The following is a 25,299-nucleotide window of genomic DNA, read 5'->3' on the forward strand; positions in this document are numbered from 1 at the left end:
GGAAAAGAAAAGACAGAGACCAAATAGAAGAACAAGTAAGATAGGAAGGCAAGGTTGTTAAAAAGAAGTCTTTGTTCTGGCTTTTATTGCAAAATGAAAATGATTTAAGACAGCTACTGACTTTACTTTCCCTCCCTCTCCCTATCCGCAGTGAAACCCTCAGCATAATTTAATTGCTAAACACAATGCTGATTGTTAAGCACCAGGAAAATAGTTCGTGCTGAACTTGGCCGAACATTACAGAGATGGGGGGGGAGTCAAGAGGGAGATGCAAATCAATTTGGCCTTTATCAGCGAGCGCGCTGCTGCTGCTGCACCACTACAGCATCTTGGAATTCTAAATTGGGAGAAGACATGGTCAGACAGAGAAGAAAGAAAGAAGAGAGGGAAGTTTGTTGAGCTGCACTGAGGTTCATTGTGTGCTTTCTGCCCTCCTCTGTGCACGGCTCCTTCCTGTGTGACTCATTGGTGTGTTAAACCTCGCTGTTCTTGTCCTCCCCATGGGGGGACGGGGAATGACAAGTGGTCCTCACTGAACCTCTGGCCCCTGCTCTGACGGAAACAACACAATGCTTTGATGGGCTTTTTCTGGGAGCCGAGCACCGAGCCAGGCTGTATTGTAAATATGCCGGCACAGCTTTATTGTCCAATAATGAGAGTCATATTTTAAATGAGGACTGGTGTGTCGAGGGGGGAGCACTAATTAGCCTTATGGGCTGTCCTGTGCACTTCCGCTGTCTGCCGCGTGCGACCCTACAGTGCACGCTGTAATGCGATGTGTTTGTACTGAACATATTTTCAGTTTTTTACAAGCTAACCTCCTGAGCGATTGCGTGTGTGATTTCTGTTCAGTGTGCACCTTCCTGTACTCGTGTAATTGTATTTCAGCACTGATGTATTTCCATCTGTTTCTTCCTTCAGAGTAAGTCAGTGTCTTCAACAGACAGTCAGCCTACTGAGGAGCGCCAGGGCCCGTCAGGTGGCTACTCCTCTACGCAGGGGGGAGTCGAAGCCAAGAGGAGGCGCTGCGAGGATAAAGAACCTCTCCCACCCCACTCTTACGTACGTCTCTTGTCCTTTAATATCTGGAGATTCTGTAGTTTCCAGAAAGCTTTCATCTCTTAGCACGGGCTTGACTAGTTTCTAATTATCTGTCTCATTTACAGTAAGAAGGTATCTTTAAAAAATCACGGGATTTGACCACTTATGGGGACAGCCGCTACAGTTGCGCAGTATATACACAGCATAACTTCACATGGAAAAATGGTGTACTGTTTTGTTTTCGGCTGCAATCACCGACGCACTTGCGAAAAGTGCAGTTTTTTAGGTTCCCAGTGGAGAAGGGAAGACGAGGCAGATGGGAGATGTTGTGTCGGTAAGTGTTAGCCTACACAGCTAACCAGAGTAGCTCCGTTCTCTTGTCTGCAAAACCGCCTCGACACGTTTGTCCTCCGGGTCATAAACAAACCACAACACATGTCCACTTTCCCACCGCATTGTCACTTTTTCTTTGTATTATCACTTTGTTTGCGTGTAATTTGCCCAAAATCTCAGAGAAAATGTCGTGTTTTTCCCCCGGAAGTAGAGAAACTACATCATATGTGTCATATTTGACCCCTTTAGCGCCTGCCCTCAAACAAGACTGCGCTGCACAATTACTTTGTTAGTACAACAGCCAAGGCCACAATGTTAGGAATTTCTTTCTATATTGTACATTATATTGTACATTACAGGTACGAGACTTTCTCAACACTGAGCAGCTACATCAGAACCAAACAGGACCACGCAGGGATCAACAGTGTATTATATGAGTGAAGCGAAGGCGCCGCAGGTGCCGGCACAAACTCGCTCTATGGTAAAGCGAAGCCGAAACTGGAAATGCCAAATGTTGAACTCTTCCTGGAGCGACAGTAGAGGAGAACTTGTGCGAAATCAATGAACAGTCGACACGCACGTTGACAGCCCTTGAGGTCAGTCAGTGACTATCTAGCGTGTAAATTACATGTGAAAAGATTTGGATGTTTGAAAATAAGTAAATTTATCTACCCTGAATAATCAAAATTGATAACTCTTGCATTATCTATTGAAGAAAGGCTGTAATCATCCACACATCTGTGTTTGGTCAATTTCCTTAGATGTATATGTTGCAGACATGAACGAGCAAAGCTCTTCAGCATCTCATGTCATTTAGGTCCTTAAGACTTTTTTTGAGCAAATGTTTCAGGGGAGCATTAGCATGGCTACAACCTTTCAGCTTCTGGGGCATTTTTCTTTTTTTTTTTTTGCCTTTCAGTTTCTCTGGGGGCTCCGCCCCCCACCCACCCCCCCCCCCAGACCCTCTAATTACAGCCCTTTTAACCCCCTGCCACTTTAAGTATTTTTTTAATGTAGATGTAAATTAATATTCCAGGTTTTCAGCTAGTTGACAGCAGGGCTGTACAATATGGCCAAATTATCATATCTCAGTATTGTCATATCAGTATGATATACGATATGACTATGATTTCACACAAAGTGCAGCAACAGTGAAAATTAAACATTCTTAAACAAAACAATAATAATACCACCCTCATTTTGCACTCATCATAAGGTTAGGATACAGTGCCCTCCAAAAGTGTTGGAACACTTGGAATTTCACACATTTTAATTTGTTTATGCTATTTGAAATACAAAAAATATAGAAAATAAAAATTTCTAAAATTATCTTCCTCAAACTCAAACTGAAAGCAAATCTCTAAAACTTGATAATAGCTGTAAATAATAATCAGTTTTATTTCCAGTTTTCTTCAGACAAGTCAGGGGATGGAAACATGAACATTTTCAAGTCACTGAATATGTCTTGGACTTTATTTACATCATTTATGAAGAAATACAAAAGTTTCTTTCACCAAAACATCAAATGTAGGCTTTCATCATTTCATCTCAAATGTACTTTGTGTCAAATTGTAGCGGAACTATCGGGTCTTCTTTTTAAGAAAATATTCTACACCACTTCATCAGGAAGGTGGATTTTGTATTTTTAATTAATTTATATCAAGTTGTAGAGATTGACTTTCAGTTTGAGTTTTAGGAAGATAACTTTAGATTTATTAACCTATAGTTGTGTCACTGTTGTGTCACTCGCACAGCAAAATTAAGAGTTTATTTAAAAATAAGTCCTTCAGAGAGCAAAATTAAGAGGTTACACAGATTTTATACAGAACAGAGGAGGAGTAAATTACCTGTATTTCTTCCACACTGAACATTACATTACATCACATTATATCTCATAAGTCAACAGCTGCCTGCTTGTTTAAAAATCACTGGAAAAACACGTATATATAAGACAACCCAAATTAAAGGAGAAATGCCGCTTTTAACAACCTGGACCTCATATCTGGCATAAAATATGGTTGTTTACTTACCAATATAAGTTTGGTGTCATTTGGAGTCCATGAGTCAAAATTTTTCTTCTTCTACTAAGGTGGATTAGAACATTTTGTGGTACACAGCACCAGCTACTGTACAAGAGGGGCCTAGTAGTCAGTATGTGCCACTGATTTCAAAATGCAGCTGTTTTCAACCAGACGTACGGACATGCCAATCCAATTAACTTTCCAATTTAATTTTAATTTTAATTTAATTTTCCAAATTTCAAAGTCCAATTAAATTTCAGGGTAGTCCAGTGCAACCCTGGCCTCCGCTCTAGCTCCAATTCAACATCTGACATTTCCTGTTTCACCGTGGACTCAAAATTTGGCACTTCCTGTTTCATTGTGAATTTGCTATTGTATTCCTGCGAGATTCCATGAGATGTCATCTGTCAATCCAGGAAGTGTTTGACATTTGACATTTCCTGTTTCACTGTGGACTCAAAATTTGGCACTTCCTGTTTGGGCCCCCTTGTACCATGAGCGAGCTTCAGGCATGTCGCTTCGCTCGTATTATTTTCTAATCAAATCAATAAAAAATCTAAAAGTACGTTAAAAAATGTTGAAAAACTGATTTATCTAAATTAGTTGTGACTCTCAATTAGCAATTTCATTTTTTAGCATTTAAGTTTATAACGCTATTATACTGAAAAAAGTCTGAAAGACCTAAATGACATGGTGTGATGTGAGGAGCTTCGGTCATTAATGTCAGTGACATGAAACATATTAGTGCTACTACTGCATGGTAGATTTGGTTTTTAAAAACTTACAATGTAAATTTATTTATTTTTTACATATGTTACATTTTGAATTTTGGTGGAAATCCCATTTGACATGAGGGAAATCCCTTGAGAGCTCATATATCGTAGCAAGTCAATCAATCAATCAATCAATCAATTTTTTTATATAGCGCCAAATCACAACAAACAGTTGCCCCAAGGCGCTTTATATTGTAAGGCAAGGCTATACAATAATTATGTAAAACCCCAACGGTCAAAAACGACCCCCTGTGAGCAAGCACTTGGCTACAGTGGGAAGTAAAAACTCCCTTTTAACAGGAAGAAACCTCCAGCAGAACCAGGCCCAGGGAGGGGCAGTCCTCTGCTGGGACTGGTTGGGGCTGAGGGAGAGAACCAGGAAAAAGACATGCTGTGGAGGGGAGCAGAGATCGATCACTAATGATTAAATGCAGAGTGGTGCATACAGAGCAAAAAGAGAAAGAAACAGTGCATCATGGGAACCCCCCAGCAGTCTACGTCTATAGCAGCATAACTAAGGGATGGTTCAGGGTCACCTGATCCAGCCCTAACTATAAGCTTTAGCAAAAAGGAAAGTTTTAAGCCTAATCTTAAAAGTAGAGAGGGTGTCTGTCTCCCTGATCTGAATTGGGAGCTGGTTCCACAGGAGAGGAGCCTGAAAGCTGAAGGCTCTGCCTCCCATTCTACTCTTACAAACCCTAGGAACTACAAGTAAGCCTGCAGTCTGAGAGCGAAGCGCTCTATTGGGGTGATATGGTACTACGAGGTCCCTAAGATAAGATGGGACCTGATTATTCAAAACCTTATAAGTAAGAAGAAGAATTTTAAATTCTATTCTAGAATTAACAGGAAGCCAATGAAGAGAGGCCAATATGGGTGAGATATGCTCTCTCCTTCTAGTCCCCGTCAGTACTCTAGCTGCAGCATTTTGAATTAACTGAAGGCTTTTTAGGGAACTTTTAGGACAACCTGATAATAATGAATTACAATAGTCCAGCCTAGAGGAAATAAATGCATGAATTAGTTTTTCAGCATCACTCTGAGACAAGACCTTTCTGATTTTAGAGATATTGCGTAAATGCAAAAAAGCAGTCCTACATATTTGTTTAATATGCGCTTTGAATGACATATCCTGATCAAAAATGACTCCAAGATTTCTCACAGTATTACTAGAGGTCAGAGTAATGCCATCCAGAGTAAGGATCTGGTTAGACACCATGTTTCTAAGATTTGTGGGGCCAAGTACAATAATAATAATAACAAGTCAAGTCAAGTCTGGCAGCATTTGCTTTTGCGTCTCTTCGCCGCATCCATGACACCATGGAACCGCCTTGGGTAGTGAATGGCAACCACCCAGGCAGACAGCCGGTCGGTTCCCACATTTCTAAAATAACCATCTACCTGCTGCAGCCAGGTGAAATGTTGATGTCCCCTTAGTCTTCTCTAGCTACTTGTGCAGCTTTTCTTTGCACATGTCGTAGCCACAGAAAGCAAAAACAAGGATGTTCTGTCATAGCCACTCGTCAGTGTGCCTCTGCACTGAAATGTTATGTACCTCGAGCCATTTAATATTTCCTGCTTCCACCATTATATTTGGGTTTACTCTTAAATGTTTTTGTCTTAGTTGTCTCATTGTCTTTTTGCAGAATATCTGAAAAATCGGGAATGGATTTTAGTAAAATTTGGTGAAGTGATAGGTGTTGATCAATGAAACATCAGATAGGATTTGAACCAGATGTGGAGCTGGGAATGTATTTTTGTACAACCTGTGATGTGTCCTTTGGTAGACTAGCACCTCCACCTGTCCAGGTAAACCAAGGATTGTTGGGTTCTTGGCAGAGGTGTGCACTCTAACTACCCCAAAATACATCTGTTCCAGGCTAGATCCAATATTTTCTTGAAATTGGTGCTGTGATGTACTTTCTGAATTTCATGGTTCTACTCCAGTGGTGTGAATCCACCTTCAAATGGAATACCGCTGTATCGCACCATATTTAGCAACACCTAACTTTTGTTGTCTAGACATTTTTTTAACCACAATATTTCATCTTTTTTTCCACATGAAATCAGAATCACCTTCACTCTGCATGTCAGTGAAGTGACAATAACTGGGTGTTTTTTTTCACTGGCGTGTATGAGTGTGTTTGTCTGTGTGTTGTCTGTGTGTCTGTGGACAAGATGGCTCAAAAATGGCAGGATGGATTTCCTTCAGACTCTGGGATGGGGATTTGTCTAGTTATCGCCAGGTGTTTAAATTTTGGAGTAGTTTGGTCAAAGTTTAAGGTCAAAGAAAATATGGCCTGAAAAACACATTTTTTGTATATATCTCAACAACCAATGATCCTAGATACATCAAGTTAGGGATATGACTTGGATAGATATCTGGAGGTGATTATATTTTGGAGAAATTTGGTCAAATGTCAAAGAAAACACTTTATACACATCAACAACCAAGACGCTGCTGATTGATCCAAAGCATATATTGATCAGCAAAATATTTGTGATTGGTTGGTATGTATGACTTCATAATGAAGTCACGCAGGTTCAGTTATTTCATGGTGTGTAGAGAAGAAGAGGAAAAGAAGAAGGGCCTTTTATTGTCATTGTCCATAGATGAATATATACAGTGAATGCATCAGCCCTTTGATGCCTTTCATGTTTAGTTTTTGAGAGAGGTGCAGGTGAAAACTATCTCCAAACATCCAGCCATTTATTTTCTAAACGCTTAATTTGTTTTCATTTATAATTTAATCTATAGTTTGTCAGACAAGAAAAATGATTATTTATGATTATGTCCATTGTTATCACAAAGCACATCATTTTCAGTGATTGATTTTGAAGTCATTCAAAAGTATTCAGATTACACTGTAATGAATCCAAATGCATTCCCATTAGAGCAGCAGATAAGAGAATATTTACAGAGGAACCCTTCAAATCATGATGCGAGCACAAAACTTGGCAGAAATACTCCTTAGACATTACTCCTTTGAAAAAGCAGAGTGTCCACTTGAATTTTCAATAGGTGGGCAGGTAGGGGTCAATTGAATTATGCAGGAGTCAAAGTTTAAAAATGCTCCAATCATATTGAAAGGTATTTCATATTTTTGTCTGATGATAAAGATTTCAAAAAGGTGTAGTTTTACTATCTGACTAAATTCTCTGGAGGTATGGTGTAAAAAATAGCAAAAATGGTGAGAAATGTCAATTTCAGTTTGTACAGGGGTCAAAAGTTAAAGTTGCTCCAATTTTGGTAAAAAGTGGTGCAAATTATTGGTTGACCTAATGGGATTAATAAATTGAATAGTTTTGACTGTGTTGAGTGCCTGGTCTACAAAGTAAAGCTTAAACAATGTTGACATCCATTGGATTCTATGACATGTGACATATGTTACTCGGTAACATGATAACTAAGTATGATACATGCTAATTATTCCTTTAAAAAAAAAAAACCCTATTAACTCAACCAATAATTTGCATTAAGTTTTTTTTTTCAAAAATTAGAGCAACTTTAACTTTTGATCCCTGTACAAACTGAAATTGACCTTTGTCACCATTCTTGCTGTTTTTACCCCATAACTCCATAACATTCCATCACAGATAGTCCAAACTATACCTTTTTGGAATCTCTGTGATCAGACAAATAATGTGGTATCATTTCCAATATGATTGGAGCATCTTATAATTTTGACCCCTACCTGGCTACCGAATGAACCCTGCCTTTTCAAAAGAGTAATGTCTGAAGTGTATTTGTGCCAAATTTGGTGCTTGCATCACCACTGGACCGATTTTTTCAGTTATCCGCTGCACTATACTGTATTTTGTATTTAGTACCTGATTACATTTAAAAGTATTTTTTCCCAACTCTATAATATGTATATTGCATATGATATTGTGAGCCAGATAAGGGCCGAGGGCCTGTGGCCAGTTAAAGCGGTGTTTGTTTTGGATGCGTCCAATCAGAAAGAGCTGGGAGCCAGAGGGGATGTAATGCCAGAAGAGAGATGGCCAAAGCTGATAGTTGTAATGAATTAGATGACTGTGTGCGTGTTTGCAGTCTGGAGGATTGATTGACATTGGGAGTCTGTCTGTGCAAGACGGCCTCTAGCTAAATCACTTTGGCATCAACGATAGTCCAGATCTTCCCATTAGTTCAGTGCGACAAAAAGCACAGATAGTTTCCACTTTCCCAAAATATTTTTCTTCCCTCTTTCTCTCTGTTGAGCTACATTCCAGCTCCAGTTTCTGTCTGATTGCTCTTTTATATCTCGCTGTGTCTTTATCACATTCACATTTAATATCCTTTTGCTTCTTCCTCTTCATTTTCATTTCTTTCCAGCTTTCATTTGAGATATTCTCATTCCATCCTTTAATGTTTTTTTTTATTTTCTGTTCCTCTCTCTCTCTCTCTCTCTCTCTCTCTAGCTCTAGCTCTCTTTCTCTGTTTGTATTTTCATTCTAGGAATAGGATATAGTCATAGCCCTATTTTGGCTCTGTGTAATTAGGTGCTGATGTCACTCCGCACTCATGTCAACAGGAATCTCAGGCCATGATCACATCAAAGCACTGTTGCCATGGTGACTAAGTGCCATCATTCTCAACCCAGAAAAAGAGAGAAAGAAAGAAGAGGGAGAAATGGCTAGACAAGTGAAAATGTGCTGTGGATGAGCAAAGAGCTTTAGTGTGCACGAGAGAGAGAGAGAGAGTGTTTGTGTGAGAGAGATGTTTGAGGATATATCGCATATCTGTGTGTTAAATATTGTATAGTGGACAGACGGTGGAAGGAAGTGAAAAGCAGACAGTGATATTGATCTATTGATCTGTGTTTCCACTTTTGTGTCTGTGCGAGTTTCCTTTATTAAAGTTGTTGATGTATTCATGCAGTACATGAGGAAGAGAGCAGACTACCTGTGAATATTGAGACAGTTGTTTTTTTCATGTCTCATTCTTTCTGCAGGACAGTGATGGAGACAAGAGTGAAGACAATCTGGTAGTGGATGTCTCTAATGAAGTGAGTTATTGAGCCCTGTTTTAGTCCCTGGGCATGAATGTAGTACCACTGCTTCCTAGGTTATACTGCACTTCCTTAAACCACTGTTCCACTCAGCCATGTTCCCACTAAAAAAAATTGAAACTAATATAGATATGATGTGGTTTCCATGGACATAGAGGACATGGTCGAACTTTGGACATGCTAAAAGAAACATAGAGAGGACGTGGTCGAATCAGGACACAATAAAACCTTAATAAGGATGTTATAATGACATTAATGAAGTAACAGTGTAAGTAAATCCAAATTTGGACTCCATTGACATACAAGTGTGGCGCTAAAGGGAAAAACTGTACAGTGTACACTGCATAGTCACTGAATTGTCACTGCAATCTTGCTACATCACTGGCGTTTTGAATATGACCTCTTCACACTTGTGGTATGTGCATGGTACATCCATGCCACATTACAAAAGACTTTGTTAATACTTTTCTTTCTGCATTTACCATATCTAAAGAGAGGCCTAAAGAGAAATGGAGGAATAATTTTTGGACTTATTATAGTAAAATTGTTCTTTTTGGGTCCAAGGGCTGCAGACAGTTTGTGAGACGACCCCCAAACTTTGAATTCAAGCCACAGTTCACAGTGAAGACAGTGAAGCATAATGGTGCAAGCGTCATGATATGGGCATGTTTCTCTTGCTATGGTGTTGGGCCTATATATCGCATACCAGGTATCATGGATCAGTTTGGATATGTCAAAATACTTGAAGAGGTCATGTTGCCTTATGCTGAAGAGGACATGCCCTTGAAATGGGTGTTTCAACAAGACAATGACCCCAAGCACACTAGTAAATGTGCAAAATCTTGGTTTCAAACCAACAAAATTAATGCCTCGCAGATGTGAAGAAATCATGAAAAACTGTGGTTATACAACTAAATACTAGTTTAGTGATTCACAGGATTGCTAAAAAAAGCAGTTTGAACATAATAGTTTTGAGTTTGTAGCATCAACAGCAGATGCTACTATTATTGTGAACACCCCCTTTTCTACTTTTTTTTTTTACTAATAGCACAATTTCATAGCCTTAACAGTGTGCATATCATGAATGCTTGGTCTTGTTGGATTTGTGAGAATCTACTGAATCTACTGGTACCTTGTTTCCCATGTAACAATAAGAAATATACTCAAAACCTGGATTAATCTTTTTAGTCACATAGCACTACTATTATTCTGAACACTACTGTAACTGCAAACATTTAAAGTTTTATGCACATTTCTCAAAGCAACTTGTGATACAGAAAGTGTGCATGAGCCATAAGTGGTCCTGAAGATGAGCTGTCCATGGAAGGCTTCTTCTGCAACTTTATCCGGCCTTTGCCTTTTCCAACACAGCCTCTCCTGGACTTTCCTGATGTCACTGATGGAATACTTACAGACTGTAGTTGACTGTTGGATGTAAATGTGGACACAAGAAAACTTGCAGAATTAGTAAAAAGTGCAGTATTTATAAGGATTGAACAGATGTAGTGGTGTGCTCTGATTGGTCACAGTAAGAACACACTGGATGCTGTATGCGCATAGTAAGAAATTAGTGGGAACTTGACAAATGCACCTTTTTCCATTTTGACCATGTTCCTGCTGCATTTATTGAAATTGTTAGGATGCACTGTCATCTTCATGGTCATTGTCTGAGTGTGATGGAGGGCCTTAAAAGAAGCTATAATATGCAAACATTTGAAAATGTGAAAATAAAAAGATAAAAGGTAAATACAATGTTAAGAGTTTGGATAGGTATAAGAGAAGGGAAAGCCATGCCACAAACCACTGTTGAGTACGTTTATTCTAATTTAAGTTGCTCCAACTTGAAATGGAGTGTCCTTCATTTTCTGAAAACCCACTCCTTTATGCCAAAGGCCAGTTTGTGCTGTTGTGTCACTCCACACCATTTGTCATTGCGCCATTTTTGGCAGAGGCAAAGAAGCGAATGATGGTTTTTTTTACAAGTTGACATGCACCCCACCAACTCATAACAGCACACTGCTACACGACAAGCTTGAAACACAGAAATAAATGAATAAATAAATAAATAAACTAGAGCACTGCACTCGTAGGGTGCAAACCTCTGCCAACAATAGTTTCCAATTCTCCAAAATTTTACTTTGGGGAAAAAATTTAAGGTCAAAATCCTGTTAGAAGTGTCTTTTCATAAGCTGAATTAGATGTGATCAAACGTCAGGAGTATATATTTAGTTCATGCACTTGAATCAAAGTTTTTTGTTTTGTTTTTTTGTGGTGTTGTCAGGTTTTGATTTTTAACTTGTTCAGTTTTTGATTTTTTTTTCAGATAATTTTCACAGAACATTGGTTATGTCTGCTATGCACATTTTGTCATTGGTTCTTAGAGCTTCTTTTCCGACTGATAAATGGAAGATAGACAGACAGGCAAAAATTGGAACCTCCATCCAATTTTTGTGGTGGAGATAAATACATAGCAGAAAAATAAGAGTGATGAGTCACTTTTGAGTGAGATATAATGCAAAATGTACACCACGTGGGCTTTTCAATATTAAATTCAAATGTCCACAAAATCCACAATCTGCATCAGATCCGGATAAAACTTTGCCAGTACATAAAGGATACCATCCTACATAACACTCAAATATGACAGAACTTCTTTTTTGAAAATTCAATGTTAAAGATAGGGTTTTTTCAAGATGTTTCCTGACTTTGACCTTTGAATTATGACCTTGAAACTTGAATCAGTTCTTGCCTATCAGGATATGAATCTCCAGTAAAAAAAAAAGAAAAAAAAATCACATGATATATGAAAATCTGTTCCAAGCTGTTCACAAACAAACAAACAGACACAAATAAACAAGGGTGAAACAAAATTGATTAGTTCTATGTTTACATAAAACATTAAGGAATGGATTAATTTCAGCACACAGAAATAAGATGCTATGGTGTGCTGCCCGGCTAAACATGCCAGACTTCTTTATCTGATTTTATTTGACAATGTGCTTTCTGGTATTGCATGTGATACTGCCCCCAATACGGTAATGTATGCACAGAGCCTATATTTGCCTCACTCGTAGACAAAAGCATTAAAATCTGGTCTGTATGAACAATGTCTTAGTTTCCTAGGTCTTCTTCTCACCTCTATATGTAGTTGATGTGTGTGAACCCACAGTTTGGGGTTCAGTCTCCAGACTTCTGTACACTGCCATTTTGAGGGATTGAACCCTTCAACCTTTTGATTCAGATATAATACAAAGTTGGCTTTTACGTTTGCTTGAGAACAAGTCTAATACATGATTTCTAATAATACATGATTTCTAGAATTTTGTTTCGCCTCACCGTGGAGTATAACGAGGTTGTTGTAATGGCCCTGTTTTTCTGTTTACTTGTCTGTCCACAGTGATATCATCAAAACTCAAAAGAACAATTTCAATCAAACATGATGGTTAAACTCAGTGGGCTGATGGCAGAGGTTCGACGAAGTCACCAGCAAGTCATTCTCAAGTCATGAATTGACAAATCTCAAGTCATAGTGACCACCAATTGTTTGCAAGCTGACTTGAGATTTGACTTGAGACTTGCCGATTCATTACTTGCTGGTGACTTCGTCCCACCTCTGGCTGACGGTCCTCTCACAACACAGGTCATATCAAGGTGATAGATCAAATGTCTAGGTCAAATTAGAGGTAAGCATCTAAAATATATTAAAGAACATATCTCAGGAACTAATGGAGATACTAAGATGTGGTTTTCTACACAGACCTGTGCTGTCTTGGTGCTAACATATGTGTCAGACCTATGATGTAAATGATGTCATGTGATGATATGGTTTGTTGAAATGTATGTGGAGGTCACGCATCATCCTACAAGATATTAAATACCTTCGATCACCTCTGTATGTGTATTGTATCTATGTATGTGTATACACACAATACTGTGGTCCAAGTGTTGCAGTTGAATAAGAGGTTAATAGCTGCTTTCATCATTTCCACAGTAAGTGAACCTAGTGGGTAAAATAACTGGATAATAAAAAATCTCTAAATGGACGCCACCTGAAATCAGTCCAACAACAAACCTATATTATGATTTTCAATCTTTGATCTTATAAAATCTTAATTCCTTGGATGTGTCATGTTATCCTCTATAGAAATCATACATGTCACTGAAGCAATGGATAAATCTAAAAAAAATGTTGCAAATATGAAATTAGTAATTAGCCTTGTTTGCACTGGGAGCTTCACAATATGTCACTTTCACCTGATATGTTTTCACATAGTTTTCCATCTCTAACAGACCAAACTCACATTTCATTTTGATCCCACACATCTCACTGCACCACGCTTCAAAAAAAAAAAACTTTGATTTTTTTTTTTGCAAAGCCCCAAGTTTCATGCAGCCTTTATCTGACAGAGGCTCTCTGACACTGCTGCAGCCCACACATGAATAAAGCATGACTCCAACATCAGGAGCTCCAGTGTACACGGGCCTCGACACAGCTTGGATGCACCATCTGTCCTCTCTGTAACCCTATCTGTCTGGCTGTTTGCATGATTCTATGAAAGACAGTGTTCTTCTTCCAGGTTTGTGTTTTTATTTTCAGCATATTGTTTATTTTTTCAAGTTTCTTTCTTTTTTAATACATGTGATGTTTTATTTCTCAGCCTGAATTTGTTGATTTGTTAGCCGTATTGGTTAAAATGTAATTAATCCATTTTCACCAAACTTGACGAGAAAGCTGGGTGTGATTTCGACAAGAAAACATTAGTTTGGAGCAGCTTTGCAAAAAACACTACCAATCAAACAAACAAAACAAAAGCAGTGTTATTTATTGTTCTGTCCATAGCATGGTACTGTTCACCTGCCATTTTTTTTAATTACAGTCTTCGAAAGCTTTGCAAAAAGGGGAGGAACCAAGGAATTCTAGTATTTTCAAAATGGAAAAAATAGGCATGCTACAGCAATGCATTTTCACCAGTGGTTTTCAAACTGTGCAAAAAAACATGGCAAAAAGATAACTGTAAACACTGTTAACCAACAAAAAAGAAGGGGAAACTAGAGACATTCATCACGAAATGCCCCACGCGTAGCATTATTTTCCATGCAAAGTGCAGTAATATGTACTTGTATGGGGTGGGTGCAGGGTGGTGGCCAAGTGGTTAATGCGCTTGGTTTCAGTTCAGAAGGTTCCGGGTTCAAATCCCACCCCTGCCACATTTCTCCATGTAATGTGGAGTTGCGTCAGGAAGGGCATCCGGCGTAAAACTTTGAACATGCAGATCCACCTTGGATTTGCTGTGGCGACCCCAAGTGCAAACAAGGGAGCAGCCGAAGGGACTTACTATGGGGTGGGTATTTGGTTGAAGCCTTATGTGTTTGATGTAAAGTGGGATATACAATGAAAAAATTGGAGATTAGCATAATATTTATTTAGAGGATGTGACAAACAGTGACCATAAAAAGTCGGTCACGGTCGCCAGCCTTCAAAACAAATGCAACCACTGTTGACCTTGAAACGGAGGTCAAGGTCACTGGCCTTCGAACCCATGTATGTACTCCTCCAAGGCATGTACCCAACAAGTATGAAGTTTCTACGAGCAAAAGGTGCCGAGCTACGTAGCGGCGAAAGAATTGCAGCCAGACAGATGGACGGACGGACAACCCGGATGCTTTATGCCCCGCCTCGTGACGCAAGCACCGCGTGGGGCATAAAAAGGAAAAAGAAAACATTGTTAGCTAACATGCCAGAAGCAAAATGGATACATTTTTTGTGTGTAAATCTACCAGTGAGAAGACAGAGTTTGGGGCAACCAAAAAAAAGAAGAAAGTAGAGGACGATCTTCGTTTGCTCCTCTCCACAGTGCATCCCCACATCAACCGCCTGTGCACGTCAAAGACCTAGACTCACTGCTCACGTTAAACAAGAAGTGAGACTAGATAAGAGACTAAATATGTATAAAAGTTTATTTAGTATTATTTATGTTAAAATGTGTTAGTTATGTCAAATACATTTAAAAACACAGAGATGTTTAAATGTTAAAAAAAAGATGTTTAAAATATGACAAAAGATAAAAATAGAAGAATAGAAAGTTTTTTAAAAACACATTTAAAATGTTTGAAAAGGGTGTAAAATGTGTGAAAGAATAAAAAGTTCTTTAAAAAAATGTTTAAAATGTTTACAAAGGCTGTAAAATGTGTAAATGCATAGACAGTTCCTTAAAAACACATAAATATATTTAAAATGTGTTTAAGTTGTGTAAAGGAATAAAAGGAAGGGGGGGCACAGCTATTCATTTGTTCTCTGAGGGGGGGCTCACTCTGCCCTCATTCCCTGATTTTCACAAACTGGGTAATTCTTTCAAAGTCACCACAGCAGATCTGGGGTGGCTCTACAGGTGCAGCTCAAAGAATTAGAATATCATGAAAAAGTTCCGTATTTTTGTCAGGTATTTCAGAGGCAAATATTCTAGTTTCAGTACATAGAAACCAGAATGTTTTAGTCATTTTTTTTATTTTAATTTTGATAATTACAGCCTACAGCTCAAAATGAGAATTGAAACTACATATCTCAAAATATTCGAATATTTCAGCAGATCAGTTTTTTGTTTTGTTTTTGTTTTTTAAAGGATCTCTAATACAGAAATGTTTAACGTCAGTATTTGGTTGTGGCTCCTTTTGAAAGAATTCCTGTATCAGCGCTGTATCCAGTATCAGTCTGTGGTACTGCTGGGGTGTTCTGGAAGTCCAGGATGCTTTGATAGCAACCGTCAGGTTGTCCGGATTGTTGGTTCTGGTGTCTTTATTCTTCCTCTTGATGATACCCCATAGAAAATCTATGAGGGATTGTGTATGGGGACAATCAAGTACAGTAACACCACAGTCAGCAAACCAGTTACTAGTAGTTTTGGCACTGTGGGCAGGTGCCAAGTCCTGCTGGAAGAGGAAATCAGCATCTTCATAAAGCTTGTCAGCAGTTGGAAGCACGAAGTGCTCTAAAACCTCCTGGTAAATGGCTGTGTTAATGTTGGACATATTCAAACACAGACAAACACCAGCAGATGACATGGTGCCAAACCATCACTGCCTGTGGTTTGTTCCAGTTTAGGAAACAAATCTGTGAATACATTTCATTTTTTAAACAAAAAAGTCAACACCCCATAATGACAATGTGAAATGACAATTTCTTTTTTGTAAATTTATTTAAAACACACACACATATACACACACACACACACACACACACACACACACACACACACACACACACACACACACACACACACACATATAAGAATCACATGTACATAAGTATTCACAGCCTTTGCCATGAAGCTCAAAATTGAGCTCAGGTGCACCCTGTTTCCACTGAGCATCCTTGAGATGTTTCTACAGTTTAATTGGAGTTCACCTGTTCTAAATTCAGTTGATTGGACATAATTTGGAAAGGCACACACCTAAGGTCCCACAGTTGCCAGTGCATGTCAGAGCACAAACCAAGCATGAAGTCAAAGGAATTGTCTGTAGACGTCCGGGACAGGATTGTCTGGAGGTACAAATCTGGGGAAGGGTACGGAAACATTTTTGCTGCTTTGAAGGTCCCAATGAACAGTGACCTCCATCATCTGTAAATGAAAGAAGTGCTGCTCCACCAGGACTCTGCTTAGACCTGGCCGCCCGTCTAAACTGAGCGATTGGGGTGGGAACGGCCTTAGTCAGGGAGGTGCCAGGCGTTGTGTTTGGAGGAAACTAGGCACCAACTCTACAGTGAAGCATGGTGGTGGCTTCATCATGCTGTAGAGGTGTTTTTCAGCAGCAGCAACTAGGAGACTAGTCAGGATTGAGGGAAAGATGAATTCAGCAATGTACAGAGACGTCCAGGATGAAAACCTGCTCCAGAGCGCTCTTGACCTCAGACTGGGGCCACGGTTGATCTTTCAGCAGGACAATGACCCAAGCATACAGAGAAGATATCAAAGGAGTGGCTTCAGCACAACTCTGGGGAGGTGATGGTCTAGTGGTTAAGCATCGGACTTGAGACCAGAGGATTCTCGTTTCAAATCCCAGGCTGACTGGAAAATCACTTAGGGCCCCCTGATTGAACATCTCTGGAAAAATCTGAAAATGGCTGTGCACCGATGCTCCCCATCCAACCTAATGGAGCTTGAGAGGTGCTACAAAGAGGAATGGGTAAAACTGCCCAAAGACAGGTGCACCAAGCTTGTGGCATCATATTCAAGGAGACTTGAGGCTGTAATCCAGGGGTGGGCAATCATGTGCCATAAAGGGCAGAGACATTGCAGGTTTTCCTTGCTACCACTCACCTTCGCAGGTGATTTCATTAATGTTCAGGTGTCTCAGCAGGTGATTTCATTGATGACCAGGTGTTTATGTGCAGGGGAGAAGCTCATCAGCAACCCACCAGGTGAGGTGATTGGTTACAAGGAAAACCTGCACTGTCTCGACCCTCATTGCCCACCCCTGCTGTAATTGCTATGAAAGGTGCATCAACAATGTATTGAGCAAAGTGTGTGAAAATGTGATTTATAGTTGTTTTTTTTTTTGTTTTGTTTTTTTTTTTAAATTTGTAAAAAATAAATAAATAAATAAAATACTTTTTTCATGCCGTCATTATGGGGTGTTGTGAGTAGAATTTTGAGGGGAAAATGAATTTACTCCATTTTGGAATAAGGCTGTAATACAACAAAATGTGGAAAAAGTGAACCACTGTGAATACTTTGCAGATGCACCATAGCCTTGTAACCTTGACAGTTGTGTGCACGGGTGTACAGTGTGTGACAAAATGTATAATATGAAAAGAGTCAGCAGGTGCGCTGCTAACTCAGTGTTCCACTGCAGTTTTCTTGTCAATAGGAGTGTGTAAGCTGTTTATCTGCCATCACCATTTGTGTTCTCTTTTTGTCTGCATTCACAAGTACTTGCTCTCTGATCACGTTTTATCTGCCTCTTGTGTTTGAATGTTGTCCTCCTTCCAATCTCTATAAAACATTTTTCTCTGTCCTTGCTGCTCTCTCTCTCTCTCTCTCTCTCTCTCTCTCTCTCTCTCTCTCTCTCTCTCTCTCTCTCTCTCTCTCTCCTGACTCTTCTGCTCTGCTCTCGCCCTGGACAGCTCCTCCTCTTCTCCTCCTCTCTCACGTTAGATAACCGCAGTCGGGATGGTTTAATATATGCAAAGCCGTTTATGCCTCTGGAACATTTTATTTCCTTAAATACTTCACACAGTGTACCAAAATATGTTTTATCTAAGCACTCTGTACTTTTATATTACACACAAAGACAGAGCTGGTCTCTTGTGTGATTTGGAAAGTGGTACAAGAGAAGAAAATCATGTGACAAATGTGGGTAATAGCAGAGAAAGGGAGGGAAATGATTGTACAGCGCATGCATTTGTGCACGTTTGATCATGCAGGCGAGCAAGTGTGTGTGCGTGCCGTGTTTATAAGTGGATATGTGAGCATGTGATGTGTGTGTGTGTAAACTCTGAAATATCTGTGCTGATGGTGGTGACCCGGTGAGAAGCGCTTACTCCAGCACTCTGTTCTGAGTGGCTGAACGGTGATGAAAGCAGCCTGGAACAGCGACACCTCATCCTGTACATGGCAGCTCCAACAGCGACAAGCTCATCCGCTTCATGTAATCTCACGAGGGTTAAGACCACCGAGTGCACTTGCATTTCACAATTAAGGATCTGACAAACAACTTCAACTAATTACTGTGTAGATTACTTTTAGAGTAATCATCTCGTGCCCTGTCTAGACAATCTATAGCACGCGGCCTAAAGTAGGTATGTAAAGTGTATTTGGGGCGTGTCCAACTCCACTGATATTTACACGAGAGAAAAATAAAAAGTTAGGGGTTAGTCAGTTAAATATGTTTGTGTTTTGTGTATAATATGAAATAAACCAATCAGATTATTATATGGCATGGGATTTTGCCAACTTCTGATTGGCCCATTTGCCACTTTCTGAGCTGTACCACATGCCGAGTTGACCGCTGGTGGAGCCGAGTAAATTGCGCGTGCAAAACGAGTACACCTCGCGTGCAGCGTAGCACTAGCTAAGCAAGCGGCGCCTTCTATTGATAATGACCAATCAGATAATGCAATACAATGCCTACTTTGGCTGTCAGTTTGTTGACAAGATGGCAGAAGACAGGTTTGCGTCTGTTAGCGACTCTGACTTAAAACGAATTTTACATGAAAAAGATGCGAAGAACACCCGCAGAAATACACAGTCAGCAGCCAACCTGTTTCACAAGTACGTCACTGAAAAGGGACAACTTTGAAACTTACGACAGACGGATGCTTGATGGAGTACTTGGTCGATTTTATGCGGAAGCTAGACAGGCAAATGGCGAACTTTATAAGAAAACAAGCCTGATGACTCTTCGTCACGGACTTAACAGGCATCTCCAGTCGATCGATGGGATGTCAGTTGGTGCAGTATGACAGTATTTCAGTGTACCTGTGATTATGCGGACCTGGTCAGGATAGGGTTCACCGAGGCCTCGGTGAATCCCATAATCACGGGTACACCGCATAATCACGGGTACACCTCAGCAAAATCTATAATTGTATAGTGTCTCCTGTTCTTAAGAGACAGGTGCACCAGTAACTGGCACAATGCTGTTTAGATGGTGAACTCAGAATTACAAGTTTTTCTGGCAAGGAAACCACACCGCTGTCTGAGGTGCAGCATACGAATGTCTGCTCCAAAAGGCACCGTCCTCATCCTCTCCTCATTCTCTTCCGACCACCTGAGTTCATACAGACCCTGCCTCCTCTTAGCAACTGCATCATCCCATGGCAAGCCTCATCTTGTGAGGAAGAAAATTGGTGTTCCTAAAGTGTTGTGTTTTTTCATTTGAGCTTATTTTTATTTTTTAGTCATTTTTGTTTTAGGATAGTTTTGATTTTGTTGTAGTTTGACGCAACAAAGCACTAATCCACATGTTGAAGCAGAGTGTATTTGCAGACATCAGATTTCCTTGCTGACACAACTTCAGATGCACAAGCAGAAGGGGCATGGTTGGTTTTTAAACTGGGGATCTTCTTGGTGGGGGTGACCGTACTAACCCCTAAAAACTCTGACTTTAGACCAGGTTCTTGCTGGGCTTTGGTACAATCACTTTGTGCCTCTTTACAAAAACAATGCACCAACACTGAGCCTGACCGCACCTCATTTGGAGATCAACATACTAATTGTTTACACCAACGATTAAGCTGTAAGATTTTAGGGAGGCTTGAAGCACATTAATTGAATAACAGCACTGTGAGAGAGATTTAAGACTAAAAATAAATTATCATTATTGTGAACTCTATGAACAACTTTGACATTTGTTTCTTTTTTTGTCATTTAGGAGCCAAACTCTCCTGCTGGCAGCCCTCCTCACTCCCCACATGGGAACGGTTTAGACCGGGCCCCCACACTAAGAAAAGAGGTTCCAGGTTCCTCAGGTGCAGTAGAAGCCCCCTCCACCCCAAATCCACGCAGCCCCACCCCAGGAAAGCCCAAGGACCCTGCACAGGTACAATACAGCACTGGTGTAAAGAGCATGGTCTTTCCATTTGCATAGGTGGAAACAGAGACCTTTGTATGCATAGTGTGTTAACACATGCAGGCCATGAGACACATTGTCTGTGCTCTGCACATCTGAGCATGTTAACATATCAGAGAACAGACAGAGGACCACTCGGTTATGGTGAATTATGTCCAAAATAGGACAAAAGTGGCTACAATACTTACATGTGCTTTTCGTTTTAATTAAAAAGAAGTATCATCTGTGATGCAAGAGTGAATGTTACTTTAATAAAAATAACATGTCACTTTGTTTTTAACTTTGCTGGTTATAAATATGCACCGCACAATGTAAATGTCATACATAATATTCCGTAATTAAGACTTTGGCATTTCATTCAAATGCCAATTATCCAACCTTCACGGGTGACTCTGAATTGTGATGTTTGGCTTAATTTGGAGTAAATACACAGACATACTACTGAACTTTTGCCCTAGTGAACCTTCGATTAGTGAACCATTCCCCTTGTCCATGACTTTTTTCCACAGATGGACAAGTCACAGTCTCCATTGTCTAAGTCTGGCACTCCGTCCCCATCCCACCGTGAGGCCCTCACCCCTGGAGCATCAGGAGCCCCTGGTACCAGCACCTCCTGCCTTCGTCTTGTTAGTAAAGCGGATCCACTTGGTGAGGCTTACAGGAACATCATGAAAATTTAAATGAGGGCTTTATAGCAGCTCAGTAAAATTAATAATTTAGGGGATGCTGTGGACTCTTTAACACTCACCTGTGCAGGTCTGTCTTTGGTTAATTGCATGCCAGTCATTGTTTTGTTGTCTTTGTTTTTGAGTGTGAAGCACTTTCTGACAGCTGTTTTTGAAATGTGTGATAAAATTAATTAATTCATTCATCTTCTACCACTTAGTCCAATTAAGGGTCGCAGGGGGCTGGAGCCTATCCCAGCAGTCATAGAGCGCGAGGCGGGGTACACCCAGGACAGGACGCCAGTCTGTCGCAGGCCCACAAATAAACAAACAAACACAGACACACCCACACACACACCTACGGAGAATTTTAAAGATTCCAATCCACCTAACCCGCATGTGTTTGGATGTGGGAGGAAACTGGAGCACCCAGAGGAAACCCATGCAAAGACGAGGAGAACATGCAAACTCCACACAGAAAGGCCACGGGAATTGAACCCACGACCTTCTCGCTGTAAGGCAACAGTGCTAATGTGTAATAAAATAATATAGCAAAAACTTCTGTTTTGCTTCTTACATTTAGAGCTATGCAGTGTTATCCATTACTAAGTGTTGTGAGATTACTAAGTGTTGTGAGATTACTTACGCCTTGTTTCCATGTATGAATTGTGTCCATAATAATATGCAATCCATCATCTAGTGTTCAATACAAAGAAATGCATTCTCATTACAGAGACCACAGCAGCCATAAGAGGCTGATTTTTCTCTGTTTTTCATCATCCAGTTCTGTGGAATATGGGAACAGAACTTTGAACATCCACAGTAAAGCAACTGAAACAAAGGAGCTAACTTGTTAGCTTGCCAAAGCTTTAATCAGCTTTTTAGTGCTAGCTTCCTGGCACACAGCGTATACCGTCTTGCTGAAATTCACAGCAAAAGCTGAATTTTTTTCAATGGACTCATGCAGATTGTGCACATAAACAAAAAAGAAAACATAAACAGGAGCTTCGCTTTATGTCAGATATGAATGGGTAAATGGATGTCAAGGCTACGCGTGGACATGCTATTCGGAAACAAGGTGTTACTGCTTAGTTCACCATATAAGACACTTTACGCACTTAACATTTGTTAAGTGCTTGTGTTCATACAGTTTGACATAGATTATTTCTATTTCCTCAAGCTGTTATTTCCAGCCATATTCTCATATAGCAATATTTTATGGCAATAATACAAAATTTTGCCAAACTGTTAAAGAAGCTATATATATATATATACACACACAGTGAGGAAAATAAGTATTTGAACACCCTGCAATTTTGCAAGTTCTCCCACTAAGAAATCATGGAGGGGTCTGAAATTTTCATCTTAGGTGCATGTCCACTGTGAGAGATGTAATCTAAAAAAAAAATAAAAAATCCAGAAATCACAATGTATGATTTTTTAATATTTTATTTGTATGTTACTGCTGCAAATAAGTATTTAAACACTTCTTACGGCGCCCCTCCTTAGTTGCCCTGGCTGTGTGTTTGGGGTCATTCTCATGCTGGAAGACCCAGCCATGACCCATCTTCAATACTGAGGGAAGGAGGTTGTTTGCCAAAATCTCACAATACATGACCCCATCCATCCTCCCTTCAATACTGTGCAGTCGTCCTGTCCCCTTTACAGAAGATCACCCCCAGAGTATGATGTTTCCACCCCCATGCTTCACGGTTGGGATGGTTTTCTTGGGGTTGTTCTCATCCTCTAAACATGGTAAGTTGAGTTGATTCCAAAAAGCTCTATTCTGATCTCATCTGATCACATGACCTTCTCTCATGCCTCCTCTGGATCATCCCGATGGTCACTGGTGAACTTCAAACAGGCCTGGACATGTGCTGACTTGAGCAGGGGGACCTTGCTGCCCTGCAGGATTTTATACCATGACAGCATCATGTGTTACTAATGTGATCTCTGTGACTGTGGTCCCAGCTCTCTTCAGGTCACTGACCAGGTCCTCCTGTGTAGTTCTGAGCTTTCTGAGAATCATCCTTACCCCACAAAGTGAGATCTTGCATGGAATCCCAGACCGAGGGAGACTGACAGTCATCTTGTGTTTCTTCCACTTTCTAATAAATAATCATAACAGTTGTTGTCTTCTACCAAGCTGCTTGCCTGTTGTCCTGTAGTCCATCCCAGCCTTGTGCAGGTCTACAGTTTTGTCCCTGGTGTCCTTAGACAGCTCTTTGGTCTTGGCTATGGTGGACAGGTTGGAGTGTGATTGATTGAGAGTGTGAACAGGTGTCTTTTATACAGGTAACAAGTTCAAACAGGTGCAGTTAATACAGTTAAAGAGTGCAGAATAAGAGGGCTCCTTAAAAACAAATTAACAGGTCTGTGTGAGCCAGAATTCTTGCTGGTTGGTAGGTTTTCAAATACTTATTTGCAGCAGTAGCATACAAATAAATTATTTAAAAAATCATACATTGTGATATCCGGATTTTTTTTTTTTTTTTTTTAGATTATGTCTATCACAGTGGACGTGCACCTAAGATGAAAATTTCAGACCCCTCCATGATTTCTAAGTGGGAGAACTTGCAAAATTGCAGGGTGTTCAAATACTTATTTTCCTCACTGTATATATGGGGTGTCCCAAAAAAGATATATATATTAAGGATAGTGCGTAGGGGAGGTAATGGTCTAGTGGTGAAGCGTTGGGCTTGAGGCCAGAGGCTCCTTGATTCAAATCCCAGCCTTACCGGAAAATCACTAAGGGCCGTTTGGCAAGGTCCTTAATCCCCTAGTTGCTCCCGGTGTGTCTTGAGCGCCTTGTATGGCAGCAGCCTCACATCGGGGTGAATGTGAGGCATTACTGTAAAGAGCTTTGAGCGTCTGATGTAGATGCAAAAGTGCTACATAAATGCAGTCCATTTGTCATTTACATATTTGAATAATTTAAATATGTTGAAAGGAAAACTACATTTCCTCAGTAGAAAAAAAAAATCATTCCAATATGCTCTTCTTGAGCAAGGCATCTGCTGCATTAGAACATTTCTGTTGTGTGTTGGGGGGTGTGGCTGGATATTTTGGTGTGGTTTTCTTTTCTTTGCTCTTCAGGTGGCATGGAAACTGATTTGTCTGTGAAGAAGGTGCTGGCTGAAGAGTCCTCACCCTCATCAACATCATGTGTAGCACCTGTGACTGGTGCTCACATGCAACCTTAAAGACTTTCAGCTGAAGCAGATAATTGGATGGCGTTCTGCATTTAAGTCATGTGTGATTCAAGCAGAACTGCCGGGAACTCGACCTTGTGATGTTCGTTTGTGAGACGCTGAGGACCGCGCCTGGGTTTGACACATCGAGCCCGTGAAGCAAGGAAGGGTGAGGACACATGCTGTCAGCACACATTAAAGGTGATTAAGTGTTTGATTAATTGTTGATAGTAACTTGGTGTTTTGTTACACAGTATACTTGAATTGTGATGAGAATTGTGCAGCTTGCTTCTCACTGCTGTGGCGTGCGGATAAGTGATCCTCCACCTGTTGTGAGAGGCTGCTCATTTGCATAAAGTTAAAAAAGATACAGACCTGAATGTGTTGCTGATAGCGTGTGTCTTTTGAAAGATATTGTTGAACTGCTGACTTACCTCACCTCTTCTTTGCTTCACAGAGAGTCAGTTTGTCGTGTCCACCTGGGGAGTGTTTGGCGGTGGTAGTGGGTCCAGGAGCACCGGGCTTTGATCCTTACGGGCGCTGGAGAGCGTGCCAGCAGTCACTCCACCAGAAGGACGCTATTTTTGTTTTTACACTTTTTATGCAGCGGGTGAAATAAATATATTGTTTTTGGAACCGCTTTTCTGGTTATTTGTAGCGCTGGGTTCCGTCTGACGCAGGTCCGCTCCTCAACC

The 25,299-nt window shown here is 40.3% G+C and overlaps 1 protein-coding gene across 5 annotated transcripts in view; it reads left to right on the plus strand.

Moving 5' to 3' along the window:
• tle2b (TLE family member 2, transcriptional corepressor b) overlaps window positions 1–25,299 on the plus strand; it is a 270,457-nt gene that overhangs the window by 203,047 nt on the left and 42,111 nt on the right. For all 5 annotated transcript variants that reach the window (XM_034179780.1, XM_034179781.1, XM_034179784.1 and 2 more), the window contains 4 exons: window positions 922–1,062; window positions 9,124–9,177; window positions 20,551–20,718; window positions 21,258–21,396. In XM_034179780.1, the coding sequence (XP_034035671.1) occupies window positions 922–1,062; window positions 9,124–9,177; window positions 20,551–20,718; window positions 21,258–21,396 (502 nt within the window). The remainder of the gene's footprint in view (window positions 1–921; window positions 1,063–9,123; window positions 9,178–20,550; window positions 20,719–21,257; window positions 21,397–25,299) is intronic.

Source organism: Thalassophryne amazonica, chromosome 10 (assembly GCF_902500255.1).
Source record: "Thalassophryne amazonica chromosome 10, fThaAma1.1, whole genome shotgun sequence".
Taxonomy (NCBI): domain Eukaryota; kingdom Metazoa; phylum Chordata; class Actinopteri; order Batrachoidiformes; family Batrachoididae; genus Thalassophryne; species Thalassophryne amazonica.